The sequence below is a fragment of the Lacerta agilis genome, chromosome 9 (genome assembly GCF_009819535.1).
Source record: "Lacerta agilis isolate rLacAgi1 chromosome 9, rLacAgi1.pri, whole genome shotgun sequence".
Lineage (NCBI taxonomy): Eukaryota > Metazoa > Chordata > Lepidosauria > Squamata > Lacertidae > Lacerta > Lacerta agilis.
The window spans coordinates 73,852,908-73,878,165 of record NC_046320.1 but is presented as its reverse complement, the minus strand read 5'-3'; the positions used below and the strand labels follow the sequence as shown (position 1 = coordinate 73,878,165).

Sequence of the window (25,258 nt, the reverse complement as noted above, 5' to 3'; positions counted from 1 at the left end):
TAAAAAAAACATTGGATTTTTAATGCAAAAGATCTGTTTTAGCGCCCCTTCCTGGCTGTGTCCCAACCCCCTCAAAGGGTCCAGGCAGGTCTGCATTCCAGACACCTGTGGATAGCAGATAGTAAGCGTGAAGCGCTGTGTTCCCTTGCACTGAATCGAGTGTACTGGTAATCTTCCTTTTCCTTTCAATCAGCAAGTTCCTAGTCCTCATGGTGGTGGAGATGTGCTTGGAAGTGTGTGGGCAGTGCCTGGTCGGGTGGGGAAAGTCTTAAGACCTTTTCCTCTCCGTATGAAGAGCCAGGAGCCGAGGAAATCAAACAAACGGATGCAGAACCTGCCTCGTTTTTTCCTCATGCTGCAGGCATGGCGCACCTTTGGTGCAGAGTGTGCTCTTGGCCTTGGATGCTGCTGCGCTTGGCAGTGACAGTCAAGTAAAGGTAGCTAAAGAAGCATCGCGCGTACCTTTGAACTTTCGGCAGAAAGTCTGGAGGAAATGTGGCCTCTGCAGAGAGGGTCTCCTCTTTGGACAGCTTCTTGTTCTGCCCCCCCCCTGTAAAGTTTCCCCCCTCCCCTCCTTTTCACTTTTGCTGTCCTTGCCCTTCCTCTTCCTGCCCCTCCTCCCTCCCGTTTTCTCCCTCCTCTCTGACTCCTCTCTGTTTCTCCCCCTCTTCTCTCCTCTCAGCCTCGCTTCCCAGGTTCTGCCCGGCAACTGGAGAGGAACAGAGAGAGAGAGAGCAGTGCAGAGCCAGGTTTTAGGGTGCAGGTTGCAGCCCAGGTCATGTCAGGGCCCCGATGGAGGTAAGCGCCACCCAGAGCAGCTCCGCAGGGGACGGAAGGGAGCCCCTGAGGCCTTGGCACCGGCAGAAGCTGGGCTACTCAGGGGCACCCCCCACCCCACCCCAAAACACACCCTCCGGCACATCTTTCCTGGATGTCAGGGGTGAGGGAAGGCCTGCCTTGTCTCTTTATTCATTTATTCCAGGTACTTCTATATAACACTTAATACCAAAAAGCAGTGCAGTCTGCAAAAGAAAATACCAAGCAAGGTCTAAAACCACAAACCTGTCTCATCCCAAATACACCAGCAGCGCCACCTAAATCAGTGAAATCTGGGGGAGGCAAGAGCTTAGCAACCCAGTTTGAGAACGTCTTAAAAGTCCAGTAAAGGAAGAAAGGAGCCTTCAGGTGTCATTTTGAAGCTCATGGCAATGGAGGCCGAAAGGGCCGGTGCCACCTTCAGAGAAGGCCCCCTTCTGAGAAATCATTAGACAGCAATCCTCTGTGTCTCCTCTGAAGGCTTGGGGGGGGGAAGGGGGTCAGCTAGTTACCCAGGACCTTCGTTGTTTGGGGGCTTCTATGTCCTCAATACCATCTTGAACCTGGTCCAGCATCTAACTGGCCGCCAGTGCAGCTCCTCCAGTCGTGGCGAAATAGGTGCTTAGCACTGCAGCCTGCTGAGTTCTGCACTGGCCGCACCTTCTGGGCCAAGCGTGAGGGCAGCCGCACATCATGCGCCATGTGCCATCTGGTTGTGAGTTGATAGGCGCATGAACTGCAGTGGCCAGACTGTCCCTGTGAAAAAAAAAGATGTATCAGGCAGCTTCCTGTGTGCCAGTGAGGGGGTAGATCATGCTGAGCTGGACAAGACCCTGGTCCGACTCTGGGGGAGAAGGCAGCTTCTGAGATGGCAGGGGTTTCTCTTCAGGTGAATGTGAGGGCAGGGGGCTTTATTGGAGCCCCTGACAGGCACAGTGGCCAAATCTGTTTCCTGCAGGAGCCCCAAGCCATGCAGGAGCCCCCTTGGCCATGCAGCGCCCCCCCCCCCATTTCCCCAGCACAGGAACCTGGTTGGGGAAGACTGCTGCCGCTGGGCTGGAGGAGCTCTGGCCTCGCGGGGTCTAAGTTAGCAAGAGAGGTTCCAGAGTGTGCACTTCGTGTGTGTGTGTGTGTGTGTGTGTGTGTGCGAGAGAACAAGGGAGAGAGTGCTGTATCTGCCAAAGCTGCCCGTCTCTGCAGGGCTTGTTCTTTCGCGGATACATAACACCATTGTCTGGATTTGATAACAAAAACTTCCCTTCCCAGCGGTAGCCATAATTGGAAATGCTGCTTTCCTGCATGTTTGCTATAACTCCTTCTTTTCAGCAATTGTGCTACTGTTGCCTGCCCTCCCGCCCTCCCTCTCGTTCTCTCTCTCTTTTAACCAGCGGTTTGTTCCTGTTTCTTTCTGTTTTGTCCTTTAGTGGTTGAATCAGAGCCACAATGCCTGTGTCAACTATGCAAACCGAAATGCGACAAAGGTAAGAGGTCGTTTTATGTGTGCGCCATTTTCAAGGAAGGTGGTGTAAGTTTCTCCCCTGGAAAGCGCTTGGCCTGTGCCTCTGGCCCCCACCTGACCCTACTGGCCGGGGGCCTACAGCCAGCCAATGGCTCCTGGATCAGAGCATCAGATCGATCTCAGAGATCTTCCCGAGGAGATTCTGCTGCCCTGGGCTGGTGATCGACAGTGGGCTCAGTTGCTGTGGATTGGATGAAACAGCTCAGGGGTGGCACAAGGGCAGAGGCAAGCCACTTACGCCACCCCTGAGACCTGCAATGTATTGCCTTGTTACATCTTTCAGTTCTGTTCATGTCCTCTTATCCTGTTTGTGGGCCCCGTTGGTTTTTGTGCTCTTTGGGGACCCCCTTCCTTGGTGCTTCTGCAGCGTGTGCACAGGTCAGAACATGTGGGGCACAAGTTCCCCATGTTCCCAGGGGCACCAAAGCAGAGGGGCACTTCTCTTCCCTCAATCTACACACACACACAGCCCTGCCCAGAGCATGCCTGGAGGACGCCACGCTCTCCCTCTTGTTTGCAGTCCCTGTGAGCTGGGCTTGAGGTGGCATGTTCTGGCTGACATGTTGCTTTTGTTGTTCTTCCTGCAGCCTTCTCCAACGTCCAAGTTCATCCAGGGCTACTTGGGAGCTGTCATAAGTGCTGTCTCGATCGCAGTGGGTAACCCTTTTGTCTTCTGCCTGTCAAGTGTGCTCTGACCGCTGGGCACCTGGGTTAGCTCTGGGCCCAGCCCCTCTGGATGGCCTCCTCTGCTGGCTGGCGCACTGTGCCTGTGCACCTGGCGCCTCGCATGGAGGCATTGCCAGCCGTGGCTGCACCCTGATTCGCTTGCCAAGACCCCCCCCCCCTTGCCAGGGCTAGTCATTATTCAGTTCCTTTGAACTGCTAGCTCTCAATGGGTGAGAATCCCCAGATTCGGAGGCCTTAGGCCTCATTAAATGCGCTCTGATGTCAATTAGCAGCAAATCGCCTCCTAGGGTGATCCCATTAGGACTAGATGACCTGAAAACAAGTGCCATTCCCCACCTCCAAGTGGTCTGCAAAAGATCTTGCATTAATTAAAACCAGGTCTCTCCCTCCACACACACACACACACCCCCGCAAGTGCACAGCCTGCCCTGGGCAGCAGACAGAATGCAGGGGGCCACTGGTGTCAAAAGAGGGCCTGGAGGGCCAAGGAGCAGCTCCGAGAAGAGCTCCCAGGTCATGCTTCTTGCACAGAAGTCAAGAGCGGCAGCATGAAATGTCATTCACAACAATAAGCAGTTTAGAATAGTCAAGAAGATCCATGCATGGGCTTGTGAGTCAGCTGGATAAGGAGGTGAGGATTCTGTAGCACAGCCTTCCCCAACCTGGTGCCCGCCAGATGTTTTGGACTACGTCTGGGACGCATAGGAGGCGTTGTCTATCTGGAGAGCACCCGTTTGGCAAAAGCTGCTGTAGCCCATATGCCAACTCCATATGGCAGGAATGGGGACCTGGATCTGGCCCACAGCGTGGGCGCTTCCTTCCCCCACCACCCCCAGGCCACCTCTGACAGGTGCATGGGGAAATCCCCACCTCTTAATCCTAGCCCCTGTCTCTGGAAAGGCGTCTCTGCTTCCTGTGAGCAGGCCAGGTCTTGAAGGTCGCCCCTTGGGTACGTGTGGCCTCTGGCAATTCTTCTTCAGAGCCATAGCAGGCGACGTTTCTGAGTCTGCAAATACAGAGGTCAGGGCTGGCGTGGATTCAGTCAGAGCACCCCCTCTTTTCTGCTTTTCTAGGTGGCCCCAAACTCCGCAGCAATGACACACCCAAGGGCCCCGTGGAGGGGGGTGGCAGTCTGTGCAGCTGCCTGCTTCCTCATCCCCCTTCCCTGCCCCTGTTAATTCACTGCTGCCAGGTTCTCTTCCAGGCTCCTTTTCTGCTGCCTGTTGTCTGCAGCCCCCTTCTCTCTCCACCCCCCCCCCCCGGCCATTACACCCCCACAGCGACACCATTTTTCACCCTCCTGTCTAGGTGAGGGCACCCCTGTGGCTTTCCCTAATGCTTGCTCCTTCGCCTTGATAATTGTTTGCGAGGAGGAGGACAGCCTGCGAATTTGCTGCGATAGCCCATAATCAGGTTGAGATAGAGAAGGCGGCCACCCACCGCCCTCGGCCCTCGTGTGGCCACTTAGCGGGGGGGGGGGGGGAAGGAGCCCTCCTGCCTGGGGTGGGGTGGCCTCTGGGGGCCAGTCCTTTCAGCCCCAAGGGCCTTGGTCTGGCCTTTACACCTTTGTGATGCGAGCCTCAAAACAATGGTCTCTCCTCAAGCCCTAAATCCTCCCTCTCCCCCCCCCCCAGCACCTCAAAGTCCCCTGTGCGGGAGGAGACCCTTGTAGGCACCCCCCACTTTCCTGATTCTGGCCTGGGAGAATAAAAACACACCCACCCACGCAAAGATAACGCAAGAAACTTTTATAAAATAATTTTCATTCCTTGAATCTTGCTCCCAAGTTGAGGATCTGGAAGGCTGGATTGCTTTTTGAAACATTTTAGATTGTTTTAACATTTGATTGTTTTAAGTGCATGTCGTTTGAACTGTGCAGATCACCCAGAGGAGGTTGTTTGTTGATTGATTAGAATGACTATTAAAATGATTCCTAGTTAGGGGCTGCCAGGGTCACAGAAAGTAAAACCTCTGGTTGTGATCAGAGTTACCCCATCAGCAGATGCCTGGGCTTGTTTTGCTATCTATTGCTATTTTACTGAATGTTTTACTGACGGCTTTTCTTGGTATTTTTGGTTTTGAATGTTGTATGTACATTCCCCCCCCCTTTTTTAGTGACCTTATTGTGTTTTATGTAAACAGCTTAGGGATTTTGCATATTAAGCAGTCTGTGAATATTACCGATGGTGGTGGCCTGTGGGGTTGTGCTGTGGCTGCTCCCCCCCCCCCCCCGGCTCTCCTCAGGGCTTCTCTGCCCCTCTTTCCTTCTCCTGCAGGTGGGCCTTAACGTTCTGATCCAGAAAGCTAATCACTTTACTCCGGCCACCCGGCTCCTGATCCAGAGATTTGTGCCATTCCCCGCTGTAGGTAAGGGGGTCCATACTCCCCCTCCCCCCGCTTCCGTAGAGAAAATGGTGTGCTTGGAAGGGCTGCCCCCAAAGTGCCATTTGGCCCAGAGTACAAATTTGCATATGCTAATTTATACGTAAAGGTGCAAATTTCCACCCGTTTTCAGAGGGAAAAGCAAAATCTGGCTTCATCTTGCTGTCGGGGCTTAATTTACCTCTGGGCGACTTAAGAAGATGGAAGAGCCAGAACTCCTAGCTCCATAGGAAAGGGCTCACTCAAATTAACAAAAATGAATAGAGCAAAAGGAGAGCTTTCTTTGAGCTTTTCCATGCCTCTGCTTGGGTTATCGGTATTGGTTGTTGGTTTGTTTTACGAAACACAGGAATAATAAAAAAGCTATTTTAAAAATACAGTGTGTGGCTGGGGTTTCATGGGTGCTGCCCGCCTGCCCTGGTGGCAAGGAAAACAAATTGAATTGGGTGACTTTGAAAGGGAATTGGACCGATTCACGGTGGGTGAGGCTGTGGCTGGCCTTCCTCTAAGTGCCAGTGGCTGGAGAGTGCCAGTGGGAGGGAGTTGTGGCTGTGGGGCTCAGGCCCTGCTTGTGGGCTCTTCCTGTTGGGGCATCTGGTTGTCCCCTGTGGAAAATAGAGTGCTGGGTCCCAGGTAGGTCCCCTTGCTCCACCTGCAGCTGGGCTCTTTAGCATGTGCGTACGTAAGAAAGAGTCATCCTTGTTGCATCTCAGGATGTCCCAGGCGGTTGGGGTGCGGGGAGGATCCCATAATTGTCTGCAGGAGGCAGGCCGGCAGGGGGAAAGGGATGCTTACCTGAACCAGGTGTGTCTCTGGACCCCTTTGCACCTGGGGGATGGATGGGAAAAGGTGGCCTCTTTGTTCTCTGTGCAAGGCACTTTGAGCAGGAGGAGGAAGAAGAAGAAGAAGAAGAAGAAGAAAAGGAGGAACGACCTTCCTTGTGTTGCGGGAATTTTTAGATCAGATGTGCCCCCTTTGAGCCGTTCATCAAGAGATCAGCAGCATCAACAAGAAAATGTTTCCGATTGTGGACTAAGCCCACTGGCCTCAGCAGCCAGGGCAAGGGGGGATATCTGTCCGGTTGTTCTATTATTATGCCAAGGTGTTAAGAGAAGGAGCTTAAGCTGGAGTCGGAATTGATTGAGGGCTGGCAATTAATTTGCTCAGCCCTTCATTAGTTCTCTGCTTCTTTTATTTGTGTACTGACATGCTTAATTGTGTGCCAGGACTCTGGCCATCTTCCTGCTAATTGCTGCTTTGTTATTCTGGGGGCCGGAATCTCTTGCATCAGAATCCTGGGCAAACCAGTTAATTAAACTTTCCGTTATGAAAAGATAGGCTTTGAAGATTTGCCTGAAATGCCCGCGGAACCAGGCCAAGGCAAGAGGTAGTCAGAGGGTCTGCTTTCTTCCTCTGTCAGAAAGTTCTCCCTAACGTTTAGTCGGAAGAACCTACTGACGCTAAGAGCTAATTCTCTTAACTAAGATTAATGCGTTTGCAGGGGGTTGGACTGGATTACCCTTGGGGGGCCCTTCCAACCCTACAATGTATGGCTCTAAGATTATGATGCTCCTAAATGCAGGTAGTGAGCAGGAACAGGCTGTGGCAGAGAGCAGGCAGAAGCAGAGAAGGGTCAAGAGGCAGAGTGGAGTCAGGCTGCTGAAGAAGCCAGGGGGTCTCTCCCTCCTGCGCGACGAGCTGCCCTCCACCCTGGTCTCCCAGAACCTGAAGCGGTATGAAGAGGGTGGAGCAAAGACCGGCAAGGTGTCAGAGTCTCCGATTTCTTGGAGAGGATCTGGGGAGGAGAAGGCTCCTTAAGTCTCCTCCTCCTTCTGTCTGCCTCATCAGGGCAAGGTCTACTCTACTGGGAAGGGTTGCTGTGCCCACGAGGCCTGAGCTGTTTCGTTTCTTTGAATAAAGAGTTCCCTTCATGGCAGACCTGCTCCCGACACCCGCCCTGACATGGCCTGATCCTGACTGCCGCTTGCGCTCTCCTTTTCTTCCCCTGCACAGCCAGTGCCAATATCTGCAACGTGGTCCTGATGAGACACATGGAGCTGGAGGAGGGGATCGACGTCCTGGACAGCGATGGGAACACGGTCGGGTCTTCCAGAATTGCTGCCAAACATGTAGGTGCCGTGGGATGCCCTTGGGTGAATCAGGACTGCTGTGGCCCGTGGATTCATGCACTGGGAGGGTTGGGGGGTGGGGTATGCCAAGAAGGATGGAGGAGGAGGAAGAAGAACCCACAGAATGCAGATTCCAAAGCAGACTCACTTGAGCTGATCCTGGCAAACCACACCAGGACCCCATTTTAGAATCCGCAGTCCTGCAGCTCCATGATGGATTGATGGATTGATCATATTTCTATTACACTTTCCAGTCAGACAAATCCCAACATGGCTTACGAAACAATAAATGACAATAGCATAATACGGTATCTGAAGAAGTGTGCATGCACACGAAAGCTTATACCCAGAAGAAACTTAGTTGGTCTCTAAGGTGCTACTGGACAAATTTTTTTTATTTTATTTCAGTAGCATAATAGAACATCACAGGTACAGCATAAATCATATTATGTATAATTAACAAATCAATAAAACATAATCTATAAAACAGTATTTTCAAAACAGCAACTGAAAAATAAGCTGAATGCTATTATGTTCACATGCATGCACACATAATCACGCTCCCCGCCCCATAGCTCAAAATCAACCACTCTGTTCAGTCTATTCAGTTCATTAAAAGACCCCTGCACATCCCTCGTCCAGGAGGACTCTGATCCAATGGAAATAACAGAGCTAGACGTTGACTTATTATGCAGTGGTCCAAGGGCTCCATCGCTGACTCTTCCCTTCTTAAAACTGTTTCTCTCTCCACACGCACTTTTAGAAGGATCCAAAAATCATCCAGCCTCTTTGCCTGGGAGTGTTTAGCACGCAAATCATCATGTCACCAGGTTTTATTTTTATTTATTATTTATTTGAATGGAGCAGCAGAGCAATCCCCATCCAGGCAGCCATGTTTCTTGCCCGCCCACCGCCTGGTACAATTCCCTCTGAGAGCGAGGGAAAATCAGCAGGTCCTGTTGCTCCCAGGGAAAGGGCCTGCGAGCAGCTGGAGGTTTCTATTTATTTATTTAAAAATATTTAATAAATAAATATTTCATAGTGGGAGACAGGGGGGTTATTGGTTTGCTTTTCCCCCTTGTTTTTATTATGTATTTTGGGGTGGGTGAGTGTTCCTTGTACTTTTATGTTGTGAACTGCCCTGAGATAGAGGGTGGTTTACTTACTTACTTACTTACTTACTTACTTACTTAAATAAATAAATAAATATCAAAGTGGTTTACAGTAAGACATAAAGCCATACAATAAAAACCATTAAAAAACTAAAACCAGACATCAATTAGCCACTGTGGAAGGATGTATTCCTGACCTGCATAGGCCTAGCAGAACGGAAAAGTTTTCAGCTGGCGTTTAAAAGTCTGCACAGAAGGTGCCAGCTGAATCTCTAGTGGCAGGGAGTTCCACAGGCCAAGGCTCCATGCTTTGTTCTTGTTGGACGGGCCTGGCCAACCTTTACACGTGAGGTTCCCCCTGCCTGCAGAGGGTGTCGGGGGGGGGGGGCAGGTCGAAAGGGCAGCATGCCAGAGCTTTCCTTTTGCATCTAGCCAGAGAGAAAGGAGAGAGTCTTTTCTGAGCCATGCATGCACAGTTGCCCCCGCAGCCCCCTCTGGTGGGCCTGTGCAGCCAGAGCAGCGTCGGAGAAGCAAAGCGCTCTTGTCTCTGCGCTTAGGAAGAGGGAACTCGTGTCGGGGCCTCTGGGGGGGCAGAGCAGCCGCTCTCGGCCCTTCCAGATGCACCCAGAGAGGAAGGACCCTTTGGCTCCCCTCTGTAGCTGCCCAGGAAGAACAGGAGAACCTCAAGTACAACTCCAGGCTGGCAGAGAAAACATACAGCTTTATTTTATTTTATTTTATTTTATTTTATTTTATTTTATTTTATTTTAAAAAAAAAATTTAAGTGAGTGGGAGGAAACTGCAGGACTTTTTAACCCCCGCCTTCCTGGAATTCATTAGCAACTGTCAGCCCTGCCTCTGGAAAGAGGCGCCAGCTGTTTCCAGGCTGCTTCAAACACCTGGCTGGTTTCCTTAGGAGCCTCCTGAACCCGGCCATCTGCGCACAACGGCGCTGGGACTTTCCCTTTCTTCTTTTCCTTGGCGCTTCTGCACCCCGAGCTGTGGTGCCTGAGAAAACCCGCGTGAAGCACAGGCGCTTTGACTGCTTTTGACTTTGCCAAGGGTAATAATAATAATAATAATAATAATAATAATAATAATAATATATTTATATGCCACTCACCTGAATAATCAGTCAGATGGGTGGCATATAAATTTATTATTATTATTATTATTATTATTATTATTATTATTATTATTATATATTTGCCAATGTGTTGGGTGGGGGGTCTGAGCCCCAAATAATCCTCTTCCGGCACCTTTTGTCTGAGTAGACGACTGACACCTGTCCAAGGAGAATCCAAGCAAGCTCTTTCAATGAGCCGTGTTTGAGGAAGTCATGTGACTGCCACGCAGGCCTCTTGCTGCTCCTTTGCCCCAAGGCTGCTTTTTATTTTTATAAGTCTTGGGCTTTGCTGCGTGTAATGCTGAGTTTACTGCTCTCCAGGCACCATGGTGGGTTTCACTTTTGCTCAGTCCTGCCTTTGTTGAACTTTGGCGAGGAGGGGGGCGGGAGGAGAATCCTGCTGTGGACCTGGGTGGAAGTGGAATAGGGTGATCTGCCCCCCTCCCCGTCACCTACCCTGCCAGCCTTCTGTTTCTGCAGCATGGGACCAGGACTGTGAAGTGCCATCAGAGCGGAGGGTGGCCATCGGCACTCAGAGGTGGCCGGTGTGAGCAGCCCTGGCACCTGGAGCAATAAAACACAAAGGGTAGCAGCTTGAGAAGCTCCGGGGTGAAGGCTCTGCAGAGTTTGGGCTGCAGCCTGAGCATGTTCGATGCTCAAGTGCCCACACTGGTGGCATCTTGTTTGGTAGGCAGAACTGGCTCCGTTACAGGTGCCACATAGTAGGGTTGCTGGCAGAGAGAGACAATGGAGTTCGCCTCCTGGGGTGAAGTCAGACTGCTGCGTTAGCACAAGCCAGGGCAGCGTGTCTCTTGCCCCAAACCAAAAAACATGATTTTAGTATTGTATGCATTATGTAAAGACTATATTTAAAGAAACAGACCCTTGGTGGAATATAAATGTCTTGTTCTTTTTGGGAAGTTCTGTATAATTGCATAGATAATTGTGTGCGGTGAGTTTCTGCTTAAGTCTGCACTCAAAGTGACTGTTTCTCTTCCTTCTGGTCTCTCTCCCCCCCCCCCCAGGCACTGCTAGAGACAGCCCTGACCAGAGTGGTCCTGCCAATGCCTATACTGGTTCTACCTCCCATCATCATGTCTCTACTGGAAAAGTAAGTGGCGGCCGTCTGGGGTGGGGCGAGGGGCGATGCTCGGAAAGGAAGGGACGGGAGGAGGGAAGGCACTCCCCTCCCCTGTATGGCTGGGATCAGAGGAGTGGTGGCATTGCCCCTAAGAGCAAAGGGCACTCTAGAACCATGGAGTTGTGAAGGAGCCCCCAAGGGACATCTAGTCCAACCCCCTGCAATACTGGAATTGCCACTTTCCTAACTTACCCCGGGATGGCGGCAGCCGCTGCCCCACAAAGCCCTTTCCAGAGACTGCCACAGAGCAGCCCATTTCATTCTTGCTTTTGAGTATTTTGATCATTGAATTGTAGGCATGGAAGGGACCCCTCAGGGTTGTCTAGTCCAGTCCCCCGTGCAGTGCAGGAATCACAATTTGACAGCCCCAACAGATGGCCATCCAACCTCTTGAGAGCCTCCAAGGATGGAGACTGCCACTGTCTGAGGGACATCAGAGCTCCCTGCCTCCCTGCTGGCTGCTGTTGAGGCTGAGCGAGGGCTTGGATCAGGGCCTCCCAAGGAGGAATGGCTGGGAAGGGGTGTGAACCCAGAACCACGGCAGCTTTTAGGTCCTGCAGCAGCCTTTCCCAGCCTGCTGCCCTCCAGAAACTTGGGACTCCATCTCCCATCAGCCCCAGCCCTTCCGCTAAGAGCAACGGGAGCTTTCTTACTGGAGTGGGCTCTTTCTGGGCCCTCCTTTGCCCAACCACGTCTTGCTCAGGCAAGCCTGTGCCAGCCAGCCACAGAAGGCCCAAGGTCCCCTTGCACAATTCCTTGGCAGGCAGCGCGGAAGGTGACGCGTTTTGAAAGTAAATTATAATTACAAATAGTTCCATCATTTTGAAGCAAGTATTAATTAAACCTCCTTAATTAGCTGACTGATTGAAATCTGAAATGGGCAGGGAGCCAGGAGATGACTTCTAAAGCAAGGACTCAGCCAGTGCAGAAACCACACCTAATGGATAGGCTGGAAGTGCCCCCCCCCCCCGTTCCAGAAGTGGTTAAACGAGTGAGAGAGAAGTACGCTCTTGACGATGCCCAGAGGCACTCTTCACGCGCACAGGGGCTGAGACCCGGCGTCCTAGGATCTGTTTCGCTTTATTGGTTATTTAACAAAATTTATGCCTAATCCCCACCCCCAGCAAAAAAACAAAACCCAAAGTGGGTTACATAAATAACAGAAAACATTCCTAAGAAAATGCAAGTAAAGTCAACCAGACTCATACAAACAATTTTGAAGAATCTGCTGTGAGGCACAGCTGCTGCAAGTGGGTCTGCTGGATCAGGCCAGTGGCCCACCTAGCCCAGCATCCTGTTCACCCCAGTGGGAAACCTGCAAGCAGGATTAGAGCGCAAGAGCAACTCTCCCCTCCTGGGGGTTCCAGCAACTGGAGCAGCTCCTAGTTCTCAGCTGTTGGGGGTGCTGTTATCTTCCTTCCTGGATTTAAGACCAGCACAGATCCTGACGATCCTAGCAGTGGTGAAGGTGGTGGTGGTGGTGGGGGGGTTCTCTGCTTGGACCCAGCAGCCCCTCCCTCCTTCCAGATCCCCTCCCTTTACCTCTCTCCATCTGGAGGCGTCCAAGGCCTCCTCCGTCTCCCGGGCTTCTTGGCATCCCTCCTCCTCTTTCCCTCCCGCTGCGCATTTCAGCTCCCGGAGACGCTGTTCCTTGTTCTCCAGGCTGCTGCATGTTGTTCCCACTGGCGGGCTTCCCTCCTGTGGCTCGGACACTCCAGGGAAGCTTCCAGCCCAGCCAGGCAACGTCTATTTCGAGCTGCCTGCTTGGCGCAAGGACTGTGCCTGGCGATGCTCAAGCTGCAAGGCTACAACCTTCCCCGCAAGCCCCGTCCGTTGATGCTTGCGTAGAAATCAGGAGGCTCCTATTTGAGGAAGCCACTACATCATGCATGGGGAGTCCAGGTCCAGGACATAACGGGGAAATAGGCCTCGTGGATCTCCCTGTGAATGGTTCTAAGGTCAAAGAATAGGAGATTTGAGAGGGACCTCAAGGGTCATCTAGTCCAACCCCCTGCAAGGCAGGGATCACAGCTGAAGAATCCCTGGCAGGTGGCCACCCAACCACCATTTAAAAACCTCCAAGGAAGGAGAGCCTTCTGGGGGAATCTGTTCCACTGCAAGTAAATGAAGAATAAGATGAAGCATTTCCATCTTGAAGAAGTCTATGCTTATTCACTAGCTGCAGTCCTCCATCTCAAGAGGAGTTTCTGGTGGGGAACCTCAGGCCTGGGGCCAAAAATGGACCGCCATTCCCTCTGTCTGGCCCTCAGCACTCTCCCCCGGCCAAATCCTTCCCCATATGTTTCTGCCTGGCTGGAATGTGTCCCTGAACACTGCTTGGGCCTCAGGATAGAGGACAGAAGCTAAACTGACTCTACGCAGGTGAGGGCTAATTCATTGCTCCTCCCACTTTTGCCTCTCACCCCGCCCACCACTGGCATGCCCCCCCCCAGGTTGTCCAGAAGGGAATGTGGGCTCAAAATCACTCTCGCCCCCCCCCACCCTAGGGATTTAATCTCAAGGAGTCCTGTGCAGTTTGGGGTATGTGTGTGTACCCCAACTTCTTCCTGATGCCCGGGGTTTAGACCCCCGTGCCGTTTCTCTGTTCTGGATAACTTCCTGTGCTCCTTGCTGGCAGCCTGTGATTCCTGCACTGCAATAGGTTTTAGCTAGATGGCTCCTTGGGTCTCTTCCACCTCAATAATTACATGCTTCCATATAATTCCAACTCCAATAATTGTATGCTTCTGTCCCAATGGGTCTTTGCCAGCTCTCCAGCCAGCGGTCTGTGGGGAAGGAGGAAGGTCCACCTGGTGCCCTGTGCCCTCTCACCCACCCTGCCCCTTTGCCAGTCCCCCACCCCCGCCGCCACCTAGGAATCGAGGCATCGGTGGCAGCTCTGTTTAATATAAACATGACACTTTCCCGCCCCGCCCCGAATCTGTCAGTTTGGGAGCCTTCGGTTAGCTCCTGTCATATTTAGTTTAGCATCTCACACCTTCTCGGAGGCAAGCGCCGTTCTGGAGCACGAAACCCGATAACTCCTTTGGAGTTCCGAGAGCAACTTCCATATGGAAGACTTTGCAGAGCCCCCTGAAAACGCCGGCAGCCAGCTGCCACATTATGCAAAATTTGAACCACAATTGGCGACGTGCTGAAAGTTGAATGAAGGTGTATTTGCAAGATCTGCGACGCGCTGCGTCTGCGGAGCAGGTGTACTGTCTGCATAACTTTTTGCATGTGTGTCATCGTAGAGGAAGCAGAGACTAGGAGGCTTTCCGATTTTAGACTCACTTGCCACCGACAGCAGTCTTAGGTCTTGCCAGGCCTGAGGAAGGACCCCCCACCCTGCAGCAAGGGCCAAAGCCTGGCAGGAGCAAGCCTTCAAGGCAGTGGTGCTGAGGATCAGAGTGGGAATCACTTGCAAGAAAACAGGTGCCCAGCACAGCGCAGGCACCAGAAAAGGGTTTCTGGATGGGTGGATTGAGTTGATCTGAGGCAGTTTAAATCAGCCAAGGAAAAAGGGAGATTTAAATCCAGTTTCCCATCAGCGCTACATCATATATTCCCCAAACAATGGTGCAGATATGACCACCATAACCATGTTAATTTACAAAAAGGGAGGGCATTATTTACACTGCTCTTTGTTCTTACAACCAGACGTTGCATCTTTTTGTTCTACCCATTGATGGAGTTTATGAAAACTAAGAATATAAGAAAATATAAGAAACCTGTAACTGGAACTAAGAATATAAGGTTAGCCTTCTGGATCAGGCCAGTGGCCCATCCAGTCCAGCGTCCTGTTCTCACAGGGGCCAACCAGATGTCCCTATGGGGAAACCCACAGGCAGGATCCGAGTGCAAGAGCAGCCCTCTCCCCTCCTGCGGTTTCCAGGTATTCGGAAGCATTGTTGCCTCGGCTGTGAAGGCAGAGCAGAGCACCCCTCTCCCCCGTGAATACTCCCTCCTGAATCTGCATGACGTTTGACACAGGACCCCCCCACCCCCCACCCCGGAACCACCATCGAGTAGAAGCTCCACACTGGTGCCTGTTTTATGCATGGTCAAAGTCACAGGCCTGCCAGCACTGTCATGGCTCGAAAGAGCCTCGTGGATCTTCGTGGTTTTAAAATGACATGCCAATGAAACACAGAGGTGGCCTGTGATTTGATTACAGTTTTCAGGGGAATCCATTGCCACAATTAGGGGATCTTTAAGGATCTGTGCTGGATCCATGTGGTTGTGCCATCGGGTGTGCCAAACTCAGAATCTGTTATTTTTACTGACCCTAGTGACCAATGAAAACTTTTCTTTAGTGGTAGTCTTTGGGGATCCCATATAAAAACCATGCACATTCAAGAGGACCAAGTTTTGGGGGGGTTTATTTAAAACTGGATCTGACTTCTTGTCACGTTGTGGCTTGCCGCTTCCCCGTGGCAGCCATATTTGTGGCAGTGCCCACAACACTCTTTCCAAGTGTCAGATATGCCCACAGGCTCAAAAAAGAAAAAAAGGGAAACAGAGATGTGGGGCAAACCTTGGGGGCAAGGTGGCCACACTGGGGTCTCCTCCTCCTCTGATGCTACCAGATAATAATAATAATAATAATAATAATAATAATAATAATAATAATTTATTATTTATACCCCACCCACCTGGCTGGGCTTCCCCAGTCACTCTGGGCGGCTTGCAACAAAATATTAAAAAACAATAATCCATCAAACATTAAAAGCTTCCCTAAACAGGGCTGCCTTCAGATATCTTCCAAAAGTCTGGTAGTTGTTTATCTCTTTGACATCTGGTGGGAGGGCATTCCACAGGGCGGGTGCCACTACCGAGAAGGCCCTCTGCCTGGTTCCCTGTAACTTAGCTTCTCGCAGGAAGGGAACCGCCAGAAAGACCTCAGTGTCCAGGTAGATTGATGGGGGTGGAGACGCTCCTTCAGATATACTGGACTGAGGCTGTTTAGATCTGGGCAGAGTCTCAAAGGAGGCTGATCTGGTCCATTTGCCTTCCTGGATGCTGCTGCCTTTGCAATTCTGTAACTTCTCCTGCATTTCCACCAGAGAAATTGTGGCACCCAGATCTGTGCTCTGCATCCATGCTGTCGGACTTTCCCTAAATCTTAAAGCATCAAATTCACTGGGGGTGCCTTCTGCTAACAAGGCAGCGGCCGCATCCCAGAGGCAACAAGTGTGGGGAGGCTGTTCCCCCGAAGGACGCAGCCTTGCTCTGGTTCCCCTCTGGGGCGGCCGTTTGGGGCTTGCTGCAACCGGGAGAGCAGAGATCTGAAGGCAGGGAGCGGGCAGCCCTGGCGGTTAATTGCGAGTCATTTAGGCTGAACTTTGCAAATGGTAGGATCTGAGTTCCCAATTAAGACATTGCACTTCATGTGTTAATTAAGGCTTTTTCTTTAAATCAGGCCACAACTCCTCTTAATTAGGAGGCTATAGCCATTGTAATTTGAACTGGTCTGAGTTTAAAAACACCCGTGGCGGAAGTCGCACCTGGGAGCCGCAGCCAGTGAACACTCTAAATTGGTTTCGTTCCCTGGCGGTGATTATGAGGAGCCCAGCAGGGCCGTAATTAGAAGGGTGCAGCCTCTGGGGGGGGGGGGGCTGAGCGAGGAGCGGGTGCTGCCATGGTTCCCAGAGAGGTGGCACGGGCCACTTTCTCAGCACCAGCTCTCTCTCAGGGCGGAGCACATGGAAAGTGCTTCTTCATGCTTTGAGCCCAAGGAAGTCCTGCTTTGCACAGCACATGAACTATGGAACTCGCTGCCGCAGGATGCAGTGATGGCTTCAGAAGAGGATTAGACCAATTCATGGAGGAGGAGAGGGCCGTCAATGGCTACTAGCCACAGTGGCCACGCTCTGTTTCCATAGTCAGAGGCAGCCATGCTTCTGATTTATCAGCTGCTGGAAACCGCAGGGGGGGGAGAGGGCTCTTGTGTTCAAATCCTGGCTGCAGAGTTCCCACAGCCACTGTGGGAACAGGATGTTGGCCTAGAAGGGCTGCTGGCCTGATCCTGCTAGCTCTTCTTAGGTTCTTTCAGCACAAGCTGTGGCGCATTGCGGAGGCCCAGATCCGCAGCTGCCGCTGGTGCGGCTTGGGGAGCTGGTATGCTTGGCAATGCTTGACATTGCTCAGGGGGACACTACCAGGGAGCCCGTGTGACCTAGTGGCTAGAGTGTCGGACTCCAGGGTTCAAACCCTCCCTCGGACCAGTAGCTGCCTCTCAGCCTGACCAGCCTCCTCCTCATATAATCCTCACAAAACTATGAAGGCCAAGGCCAGCCATGACAAGGGCACCGGCAAGACCAACAGCTGGGACTTTGTCAGGTCCAAGGTTGTTGTGGGGGTTAAATGGGGAGGAGGAGAACCATGTACCGTGTTTCTCCTAAAATAAGACACCGTCTTATATTTATTTTTGCTCAACAAAACACAGTATGGCTTATTTTCAGGGGATATCTTATTTTAACCGTGTCGCATCGGTACGCTGCATAGCCATGCCTCTCCAGGCTGTTTTAATGGGAGGTACCACGTCACTATGGCTTATTTTCGGGGTATGGCTTATTTTTGGGGAACGGCTTATATTTCGCAAATGCATAGAAATCCTGCTATGGCTTATTTTATGGCTATGTCTTATTTTAGGAGAAACAGGGTACATAATTTTGAGCTCCCTGGAGAAAAGGTGGTCTATAGATCTCATCTGAAGCCGCAAGGCTCTCCTGGCCGCCTCATGTTCAGTCCATACCTCTCTTCGCACCAGCAAGCCCTTGCAATGTATACCTGAGATTCTGTGCAGCTGCATCGATCCCACTTTGCAGGCAGGTGTTGCTGAGTCGGCGCTGCGGAGGCTGCGGTTGAGGGAGGGGGGCGAGGAGGGATCTCCCTGCTGCGCTTGCTGGTCTCACGACAACAGCCCTCCTTCTTGCAGAACGGCTCTCCTGCGGTCGCGGCCCCGGATGGCCCTCCCTGTGCAGAGCCTTGTGTGCCTTGCTGCCTTCGGCCTGGCGCTGCCCCTGGCCATCAGCCTCTTCCCGCAGATGTCTGAGGTCAGTGTCACAACCGCCTCCCTCCCTCCCTCCTTGCGACAGACGGGCGGATGGGCGGAAGGGAGCAGGCTGGGGTGGGAGGACTCTGCATGTGCTCTGGGGGACCCTGTGCTTTCTGGTTATTTTGTGTCCTGGATCCATTGCCCTCTGCCCGAGGGTCTGTTGCAGGGGTTGTCAGCATGACAGCCGTGGGCCCTTGAGGTTTCCTCCGGCACCCAGGAAACCTCGTGAGTGCCCCCGCTCCCTGCCCCCTTGGCCATAAGTGGCTGAGGGCGGCTACCTTTTTCCTCCCTTGGCAAACACGAAGAGCTGAAGGAGGAAGCTGGAAGAAGGACACTCTTCCCCTTTCAGCTCTTTGTGCTTTTGAAAGTTTAGATTAATACAGCTGGGTCTGACATTTACGCAGATGTTTTGGAAAAGCCTACTTGGTGTGTGTGTGTGCGCGCACTTTCTCTCCTCCTGTATCTCTCTCTCTCTGTGTGTGTGTGTAGGGGTGATCTGGGGCAAGGGGGAGAGAAATGACCAGAGCTGGGGGCACCAATGTCTCTCACCCCAAAATCCAAATGTGCCCACGGGCCTGAGAAGGTTGGTGGCCTTGAACTGTTGGGTGCCTAAGGTGTGGCAAGCAACTCTCGCTCTCTCTTCCTCTCCTGCCACGGATCCACCGTGATGTGGGTGCCTCGTGGGTCCCATCACAGACTCAAACTTTGCTTATAGGGGATCAAAACAAGCAGAGGGAGGTGCCTGCCCACCCCAGCGGCAGCGTTGAGACATGCTTCTCCTAAATGCCATTATTTAGGGAGACCCCCCCCCCTGCCCACTTGTAACCAGGAGCATCAGGTTAGTTGACGGTTGGGTTTTAGAGGGTTACCAAAAGGACGTGCATGAAACACTCGGAAGACCCAATAAGTGATGTGGGAACACTGAGGATGGTGTTGGTGTTTGCAAGGTCCAGACTGAATGTGGGAGAGGCTGTGGGAAGGAGCCTTGCAGAAAAACACGGCAGAGGGTGTCTCCTGAAGTGTGGCGCAGGCCCTCCCTCACCATTGGGGCACCCAGCAGGCACAAGCTGAGGCTGGGTGTTGGGCATGCTGGAAGGACGAAAGGACCCAGAAAGGCAGTGGGGAAGGAATCAGGCCTCGATGCTGCTCCCCACAGGGCGTGTGTCCTCCAGCCCCAACTCCTCCCCCATCCTCACCAAGACCTCTGCAGGAAGGAGTCAGGGCTGCTCTCTCCCACCTCTCTTTGCCAGTCCTTCATGGGTTGCTTCTCTGGTAGTGAACGGGGTCGTTTCTGGTCACTTTGCCTACCTGGTGGTCCAGGTGGTCCATTGCAGCCACCCCCTCCACTGTCCTGCCTGGGGGGGCCCAGTTGCACCGGCTTCAGTGCTGCAGCAGCAGCAGCGAGTACCATCTTGAGAGAAGAATGTTCCATGAAAGGGGTCCGTGCTGGTTGGTGAGGCCACCTAGGAGGCTGCAGGCAGACTTGAACGTCTTTTGGGTGATGGCTCTTTCAAAGTCAAGGCTTGGTGTGACTGTGACCCTACTGGAGCAACAATAAGCTGTATTTGATTTACATGTTTGGTTTTACGGTTCTTGTGTTGAATAGCTTTCGTCTGTTGCTTTAGGTCACCCTGGGGACCTTTGGGTGGGTGGGCAGAATGCGGATTTAGTCAAACATAAATGGTGATGATAATAATTCTAAAAAATTGAAAGGGGGAGTTGAGACGGTGAGCCCAGAATGTGCGCCGGTGGGCCAGACGCGAGAGAAGTTGTTCAGAAGAACCACGGGGCAGGCGTGGGTGCCAGGTGTGGCTAACCAGGTGCCCCGAGGGGAAACCAGCAAGCTGGACCTGAGCACAAGAGCAGGACTCTCCCCTCCAGCAGTTTCCAGCAACAGATTCAGAAGCATTTCTGCCTCCAACCGTGGAGGCAGAGCTGAGCCATCCTGGCTAGTGGTCATTGTGGCATGTAGCCAGCCACACATCGCCTGGTCCTCCATGCAGTTCCCCACTCGTCTTTGGAAGCCATCCAAGCCATCCATTCTGGAGCAGAGTCCTGAGCCCCAGCTGAAAGAGCCCTCTGACCCGGACGTGCGTGGAACACCTTGAGTGGCAGGCTCGTGTCAGGCTCTGGTCTGAAGAGGGAGGCTTTGAGGGATGGTGTGATGCTCTGGAAAGGCTGAGAGCCTCTCCCCTCCTCCTCCTCCCCCTGGTTTGGATGGGAGACAAGCTGTCTCTGCGGATGGGGGTTTGCTCCCAGCTGAAATTCTGTTCCCTGCACAGGCTTCCTTCTGGATCTCCAGGCCAGGAGGGGGGAGGCAGGCAGGGAGGAATAGCTCCCTCTTTCCCAATCTGTTGGAGCCGCCATCTTGCTGGCAGGGCGCCATTGGAAAAGCAAAAGGTTAATGAGCTAATAATTTGCGGCAGTGGGGGTGGGATTGCAGCAGTGGCAGCAGCCGCAGCGGCAGGGAGAGAGGATGACAGTGAACCAGCAATTACTAATTAGATGCAGTTTAACAGGAGGAACAAGTGACATCTCCTCTTCACCAACTGTCAATAATTAGCGGATCTGGTGAGGCTGAAATGTGTCCACAGTTAAAAGGCTGCTTTTTAATGGAAGGGTGGGGGGGGAAGGGACTCAATATAAAGAGCCGCACGGAGGTCACTGCCGTGGTCCCCGAGAAAGATCTCCCAATCAGGCAGGAGGACAAGGATCCTCTGGGAGCTGCTGCTGTCTGGGGCGGGGCAGGGGACGCAGTGGCAGAGATGGCCCCCCGTGGGAGAGGAAGCCAGGGAGGGGGGCAGTGGTGAAACTATGTAGAAGAGGAAGAAGAAGAGGAAGGAGAAGGAGGAGAAGAAGAAGAAGAAGAAGAAGAGTTTGGATTTCATATCCCGCTTTTCACTACCTGAAGGAGTCTCAAAGCGGCTAACATTCTCCTTTCCCTTCCTCCCCCCGCAACAAACACTCTGTGAGGTGAGTGGGGCTGAGAGTGTGACTAGCCCAAGGTCACCCAGCAGCTGCATGTGGAGGAGTGGGGAAGTGAACTCGGTTCACCAGATTACGAGTCTACTGCTCATAACCACTACACCACACTGGCAGCCACCAACAGATGGCTTTAAAGCAGGGGTCGCCAAACTTACCTGGCCTCAGGCCGGTTCCTCTGGCGCCAATCACGCGGCGGGCCGGAGGGTGGGGGAGCACACACCCATACCCGTGCGCACTTGCTTTTTCCGGCATGGCGCGGCACCGGAAATAGCTTGTGTGCATGTGCATGGGCCTCCACAGACCTGGAAGTGCACAGGAAATGACACTTGCACATGCGCAAAAGCTATTTCCGGTGCCGCGCCAACCCAGAGATGGGCAGCTGCGCCGCACCGGTAAGAGCAGGTGAGGATAGTCGGGGGCCAGGTAATTGGCTCGTGCGGGCTGTATCCAGCCCGCGGGCCTTAGTTTGGGGATCCCTACTTTAAAGGCAGGTGAGACCTGTTGGTGGAGGAGGAGAGGGCTAGGGATGTCTACTACCTAGCAATGCTTCTGCGGGCCGGTTGCTGGAATCGCCGGGAGGGGAGAGGGCTCTTGGGCTGGGATCTTGCATGCTGGTTTCCCCTGGGGGCATTGGCTGGCCACTGTGAGGACAGGAGGCTGGACTAGATGGGCCATTGGCCGAAAACATGAAAACATTAGCAGGGTTACAATAACACTTGTAATGTAGAAATCACTATGGACAAAATGGAGAGACTTGGATGATGAAAAAATTATGCAGTTGAAAAGGTTGGCATTAGGACCCATGGAGGGGAAGGTGGGAAGTCTAGCGATTTGGAGAAATCTCTAAATATGGATATGTATTTGGTAATGTTATAATTCTACACTTGTAAAATCAAGCAAAAACTATTTCATAGATGGGCCACTGGCTGGATCCAGCAGCCTCTTCTGACGTTCTCACCTTGGCTGTGAATGCAAGGCCAGGTGTGGATCTGTGGCTGAGGCCTCGCTTAAATGAACTGGAGCTGCACAAGGGCAGGGTGGGCATTTTCTCAAGGACCTTGGGGAGGTGTGCATGGGTCTTCCCCCTCTCCTTGTTTTCTCCTCGCAACAACCCTGCAAGGGAGATTATGTTGAGAGACAGACAGACCGGCTCAAGGCCACCCGGTGACCATCATAGCTGAGTCGGGATTTGAAGCTGACTTTCTCCAGTCCTAGTCCAACACTCCCACCGCTGAACTGCACTGCCTCTCTTCTGCTGGTGGCGGCGCTCTTGTGCAGCTTCAGTTCACTTCCATTGTGCAAGACAGCAGTGACCAGGGTGAATCCTTGCTTGTGAATGTGTGGGTGAGGACTGTAGCTCTGTGGTAGAGATTCTGCTTTGCATGCAGAAGGTCCCTGGTTCCATCCCCAATGGCAGCATCTCCAGATAGGCCTGGGAATGAGACTTCCTCCTGGAAACACTGGAGAGCCACTGCTGCTGGTCAGAGTGAGCAGTACTGAGCTGGGAGGGGGGAATAGACTATAGACCACAAAGGTTATTTATCCACAATAGGCATCTGTCCCCCGGTAGGTAGGTAGCTCAATCAGAGCATGAGACTCTTAATCTCAGGGTCATGGATTCGAAATCCATGCTGGGCAAAAGATGCCTGCATTACAGGGGGTTGGACTAGATGACCCTTGGGGTCCCTTCCAATTCTACAATTCTATGCTATGAATTACGAGTATTATTTATTTGTGTAGTCGAAGCTATGAAAAACAAAATACATAGAACAGAATAAAATGCATTACGCAGTTAAAATAATGATTAAAACCAGGCATTCTGTCAGATTAACTTTTCACCCCACAAGCCTTCCTTCTTAAAATTGCCTCTCTGAAGGCAAAGCAAGCCACTCTTCCAGAAGTGTTGGGGGAACCTCTCCCCTGACGAAGTTAGAGACCCACTCGATCTCCCAGCTGGGAGATTTAACTCTTTGAGCAAGGCTGCTCTTAAGTCTTCGTAGATTGGACAAACCAGTAAGTGGTGGGGTGAATCTTCAGGCACTTTGCCACCTCCCCAGGGGCAAACTCTTCATGAGAGATCGGGCGATGGAGTCCTTCAAGTGTGGCAGAGCGCATGGACTCCTTTGACCCGTGTGATGCTGGCCGCACAGTGGGGCCGAGGGGTCGGAATGAGTAGTTTGGCATACCAAGGGGTTCATTGGAGGCAGAAGTGGGATCGGCACAAAAGCCATCTTTTGAAATATGAGAGTTCATGTGGCCAGATGCCAACTCAAAGTCTGTCAAGCTCAGTGTCCAAAGAGAGGCCACATGTGTCCAAAACGGGGTTCTCCAACTCCCGCACTTCCTTCTGTTGCCAGCAGTCAAAGTCTTTCAAACCACAATTCCACAAGCCTGTCAGATGCCCGACTAGAGTCCAGGCATTTTATTCTGCAGAGTTCTTACTCTGGCTGTCATTTAGCAATATGGAGCGGAGGGGGGGCGACTTGATAAACTCCCCTGAAAAAGTCTTGGACATTTCAAGAGGACACGGTGGCCTTTGGCTATTCCTCTTGCATTTGTGTGTGTATAGATATATATTCGTTCTTTTTAATATTTTGCCACCACATTCCCGGTCTTGCCCCTGTGGCCACGAGGTCCAGAAACACTGTGGAAAGCAAAGACGTCTTGCTCTCGAAAGCCTCAGAAGAAGCCTCCGCCTCTGCCATGGCTCCTCAAGAGCCACGCTCTGCCTGCCCTTAAGTTCACTGGCCTTGTGCCCATTGCGACTGTGCTCTGTGCTCGAGAAGTCTGGAGCCGTTTCCGATGGTCCTCGAGGCTGTGCTGCTGCAGCCAGTGCCCTTTTCGAAAAAAGAAAATTAGTGACCTCTATTTATAAACTGACCTTAGGGTACAACAACTCCCAGAGTGGCAAACAACTTAATCTAAGGAAAAACAAATACAACGAAACAATGGTTTATGAATTCATCTGAAAAAAGTCGGCACTAAGAGGAGAATTTGTACTGGGGAGGAGGGCGAAGGAGGAAGAGCTACGCAGTTGGCCGAAAAGGGAAGGGGGGCAGGCAGCTGAGCTCTCCAGGGGAAGGAGATTCCGACGCAACATCAGAAAGATCTTCGGGGTGGCAAGAGCTGTTCAACAGTGGAATGGGCAGCCTTGGAATGAGGTGGACTCTCCTTCATTGGAAGTTTCTTAGCAGAGGTTGGGTGGCCATCTGTCAAGGATTCTCCGGCTGTGATTCCAGCATTTCAGGGGGTTGGACTAGATGACCATGGGCGGCCCCTCCCGGTTCTTACAATTCTGCGACTGAAGGCGCATCTAAAACCAAGAAACTGAAGTTTGCCCTGCTCAGGCTGAGAGTCACAGTCCCATGAAAAGGGGAAAGTGATGCTTCCAACCCACAGCATCCTTTTATTCAAAGCATTTTTTAAATCGTGCCGTTCAGTTGAAAATAGGCTTCCAGGGTGGTGTAGAAATAGCACGAAGCCCCCGCTCTCAAGCTGACAGGCCAAAAGGCATGACACAAAAGGAAGCACGACCAAGAGGGAGGAGGAAGAAGAGAGCCAACCGGTTCTTAGTTACAGCATTCTTGCCGTGACCAGCTGGAAGGGAAAGAATGGGAGATGAGCCGCCAAGAATTTCCTCAGAGCTGATGGAGAGGCGCTGCCCTCTCCTCTCTCCCCCTCTCCTGCCGCCTGCTGGGATGCCTCTGCCAGAGAACAGGAGAACAATAAAAGAACAATGCTGAGAGACTCCCAGCCGTTGTCAGCAAAGTCCAGCAGAACCACACAAGAAGCGCATTCCAGCACCAGGCTCATTTCGGGGGGGGGGGCAGGAGCAGTGGCATAACGGGGGACGTTGACACAGGGGCACAAAATTATTAGGGGGGCAAAATTTCAACACCCAGTGCAGCCTCAATACAGCTACGCACTTCCGTCGCTGGGCTCCATGGAAAACGGCTTCTCCATGCAAACCAGAAAGTGACTTCTCCAGAAAATGGAACGGCTCTTCTTTTCTTATCTCTGTGGCTACAACCTCTTGGGTGATGCAGATGCCATTAGGCAGTTGAATGCGTATGTGTCCTCCCTTTGTTTCCCCCTGTTCATCCCTTGTGTGTAGCCCCAGGCACCGGCAACCCATGCTACGCCCCTGGGAAGGAGGGCATTCTCATTGCCTTCTCCTGCCTTGTGCCATCTGACTTGGGAGCATCCAGTGAGGGGCATGGGGGGCTTTGGCGTTGGGCTAGGCAGTTTCTCAGCCCACGCTTTGTGCCAGCCTCCTTCTCCAACTGGGCGCCCTCCAAAGG

General features: G+C 52.3%; 1 protein-coding gene across 4 annotated transcripts in view; it reads left to right on the top strand.

The window, feature by feature from the left end:
• The window catches only part of SFXN5 (sideroflexin 5), an 82,412-nt gene that overhangs the window by 44,466 nt on the left and 12,688 nt on the right, over window positions 1–25,258 (top strand). For all 4 annotated transcript variants that reach the window (XM_033161144.1, XM_033161143.1, XM_033161145.1 and 1 more), the window contains 6 exons: window positions 2,241–2,297; window positions 2,923–2,988; window positions 5,299–5,389; window positions 7,418–7,533; window positions 10,797–10,882; window positions 17,853–17,970. In XM_033161144.1, coding sequence (XP_033017035.1) covers window positions 2,241–2,297; window positions 2,923–2,988; window positions 5,299–5,389; window positions 7,418–7,533; window positions 10,797–10,882; window positions 17,853–17,970 — 534 coding nt within the window. The remainder of the gene's footprint in view (window positions 1–2,240; window positions 2,298–2,922; window positions 2,989–5,298; window positions 5,390–7,417; window positions 7,534–10,796; window positions 10,883–17,852; window positions 17,971–25,258) is intronic.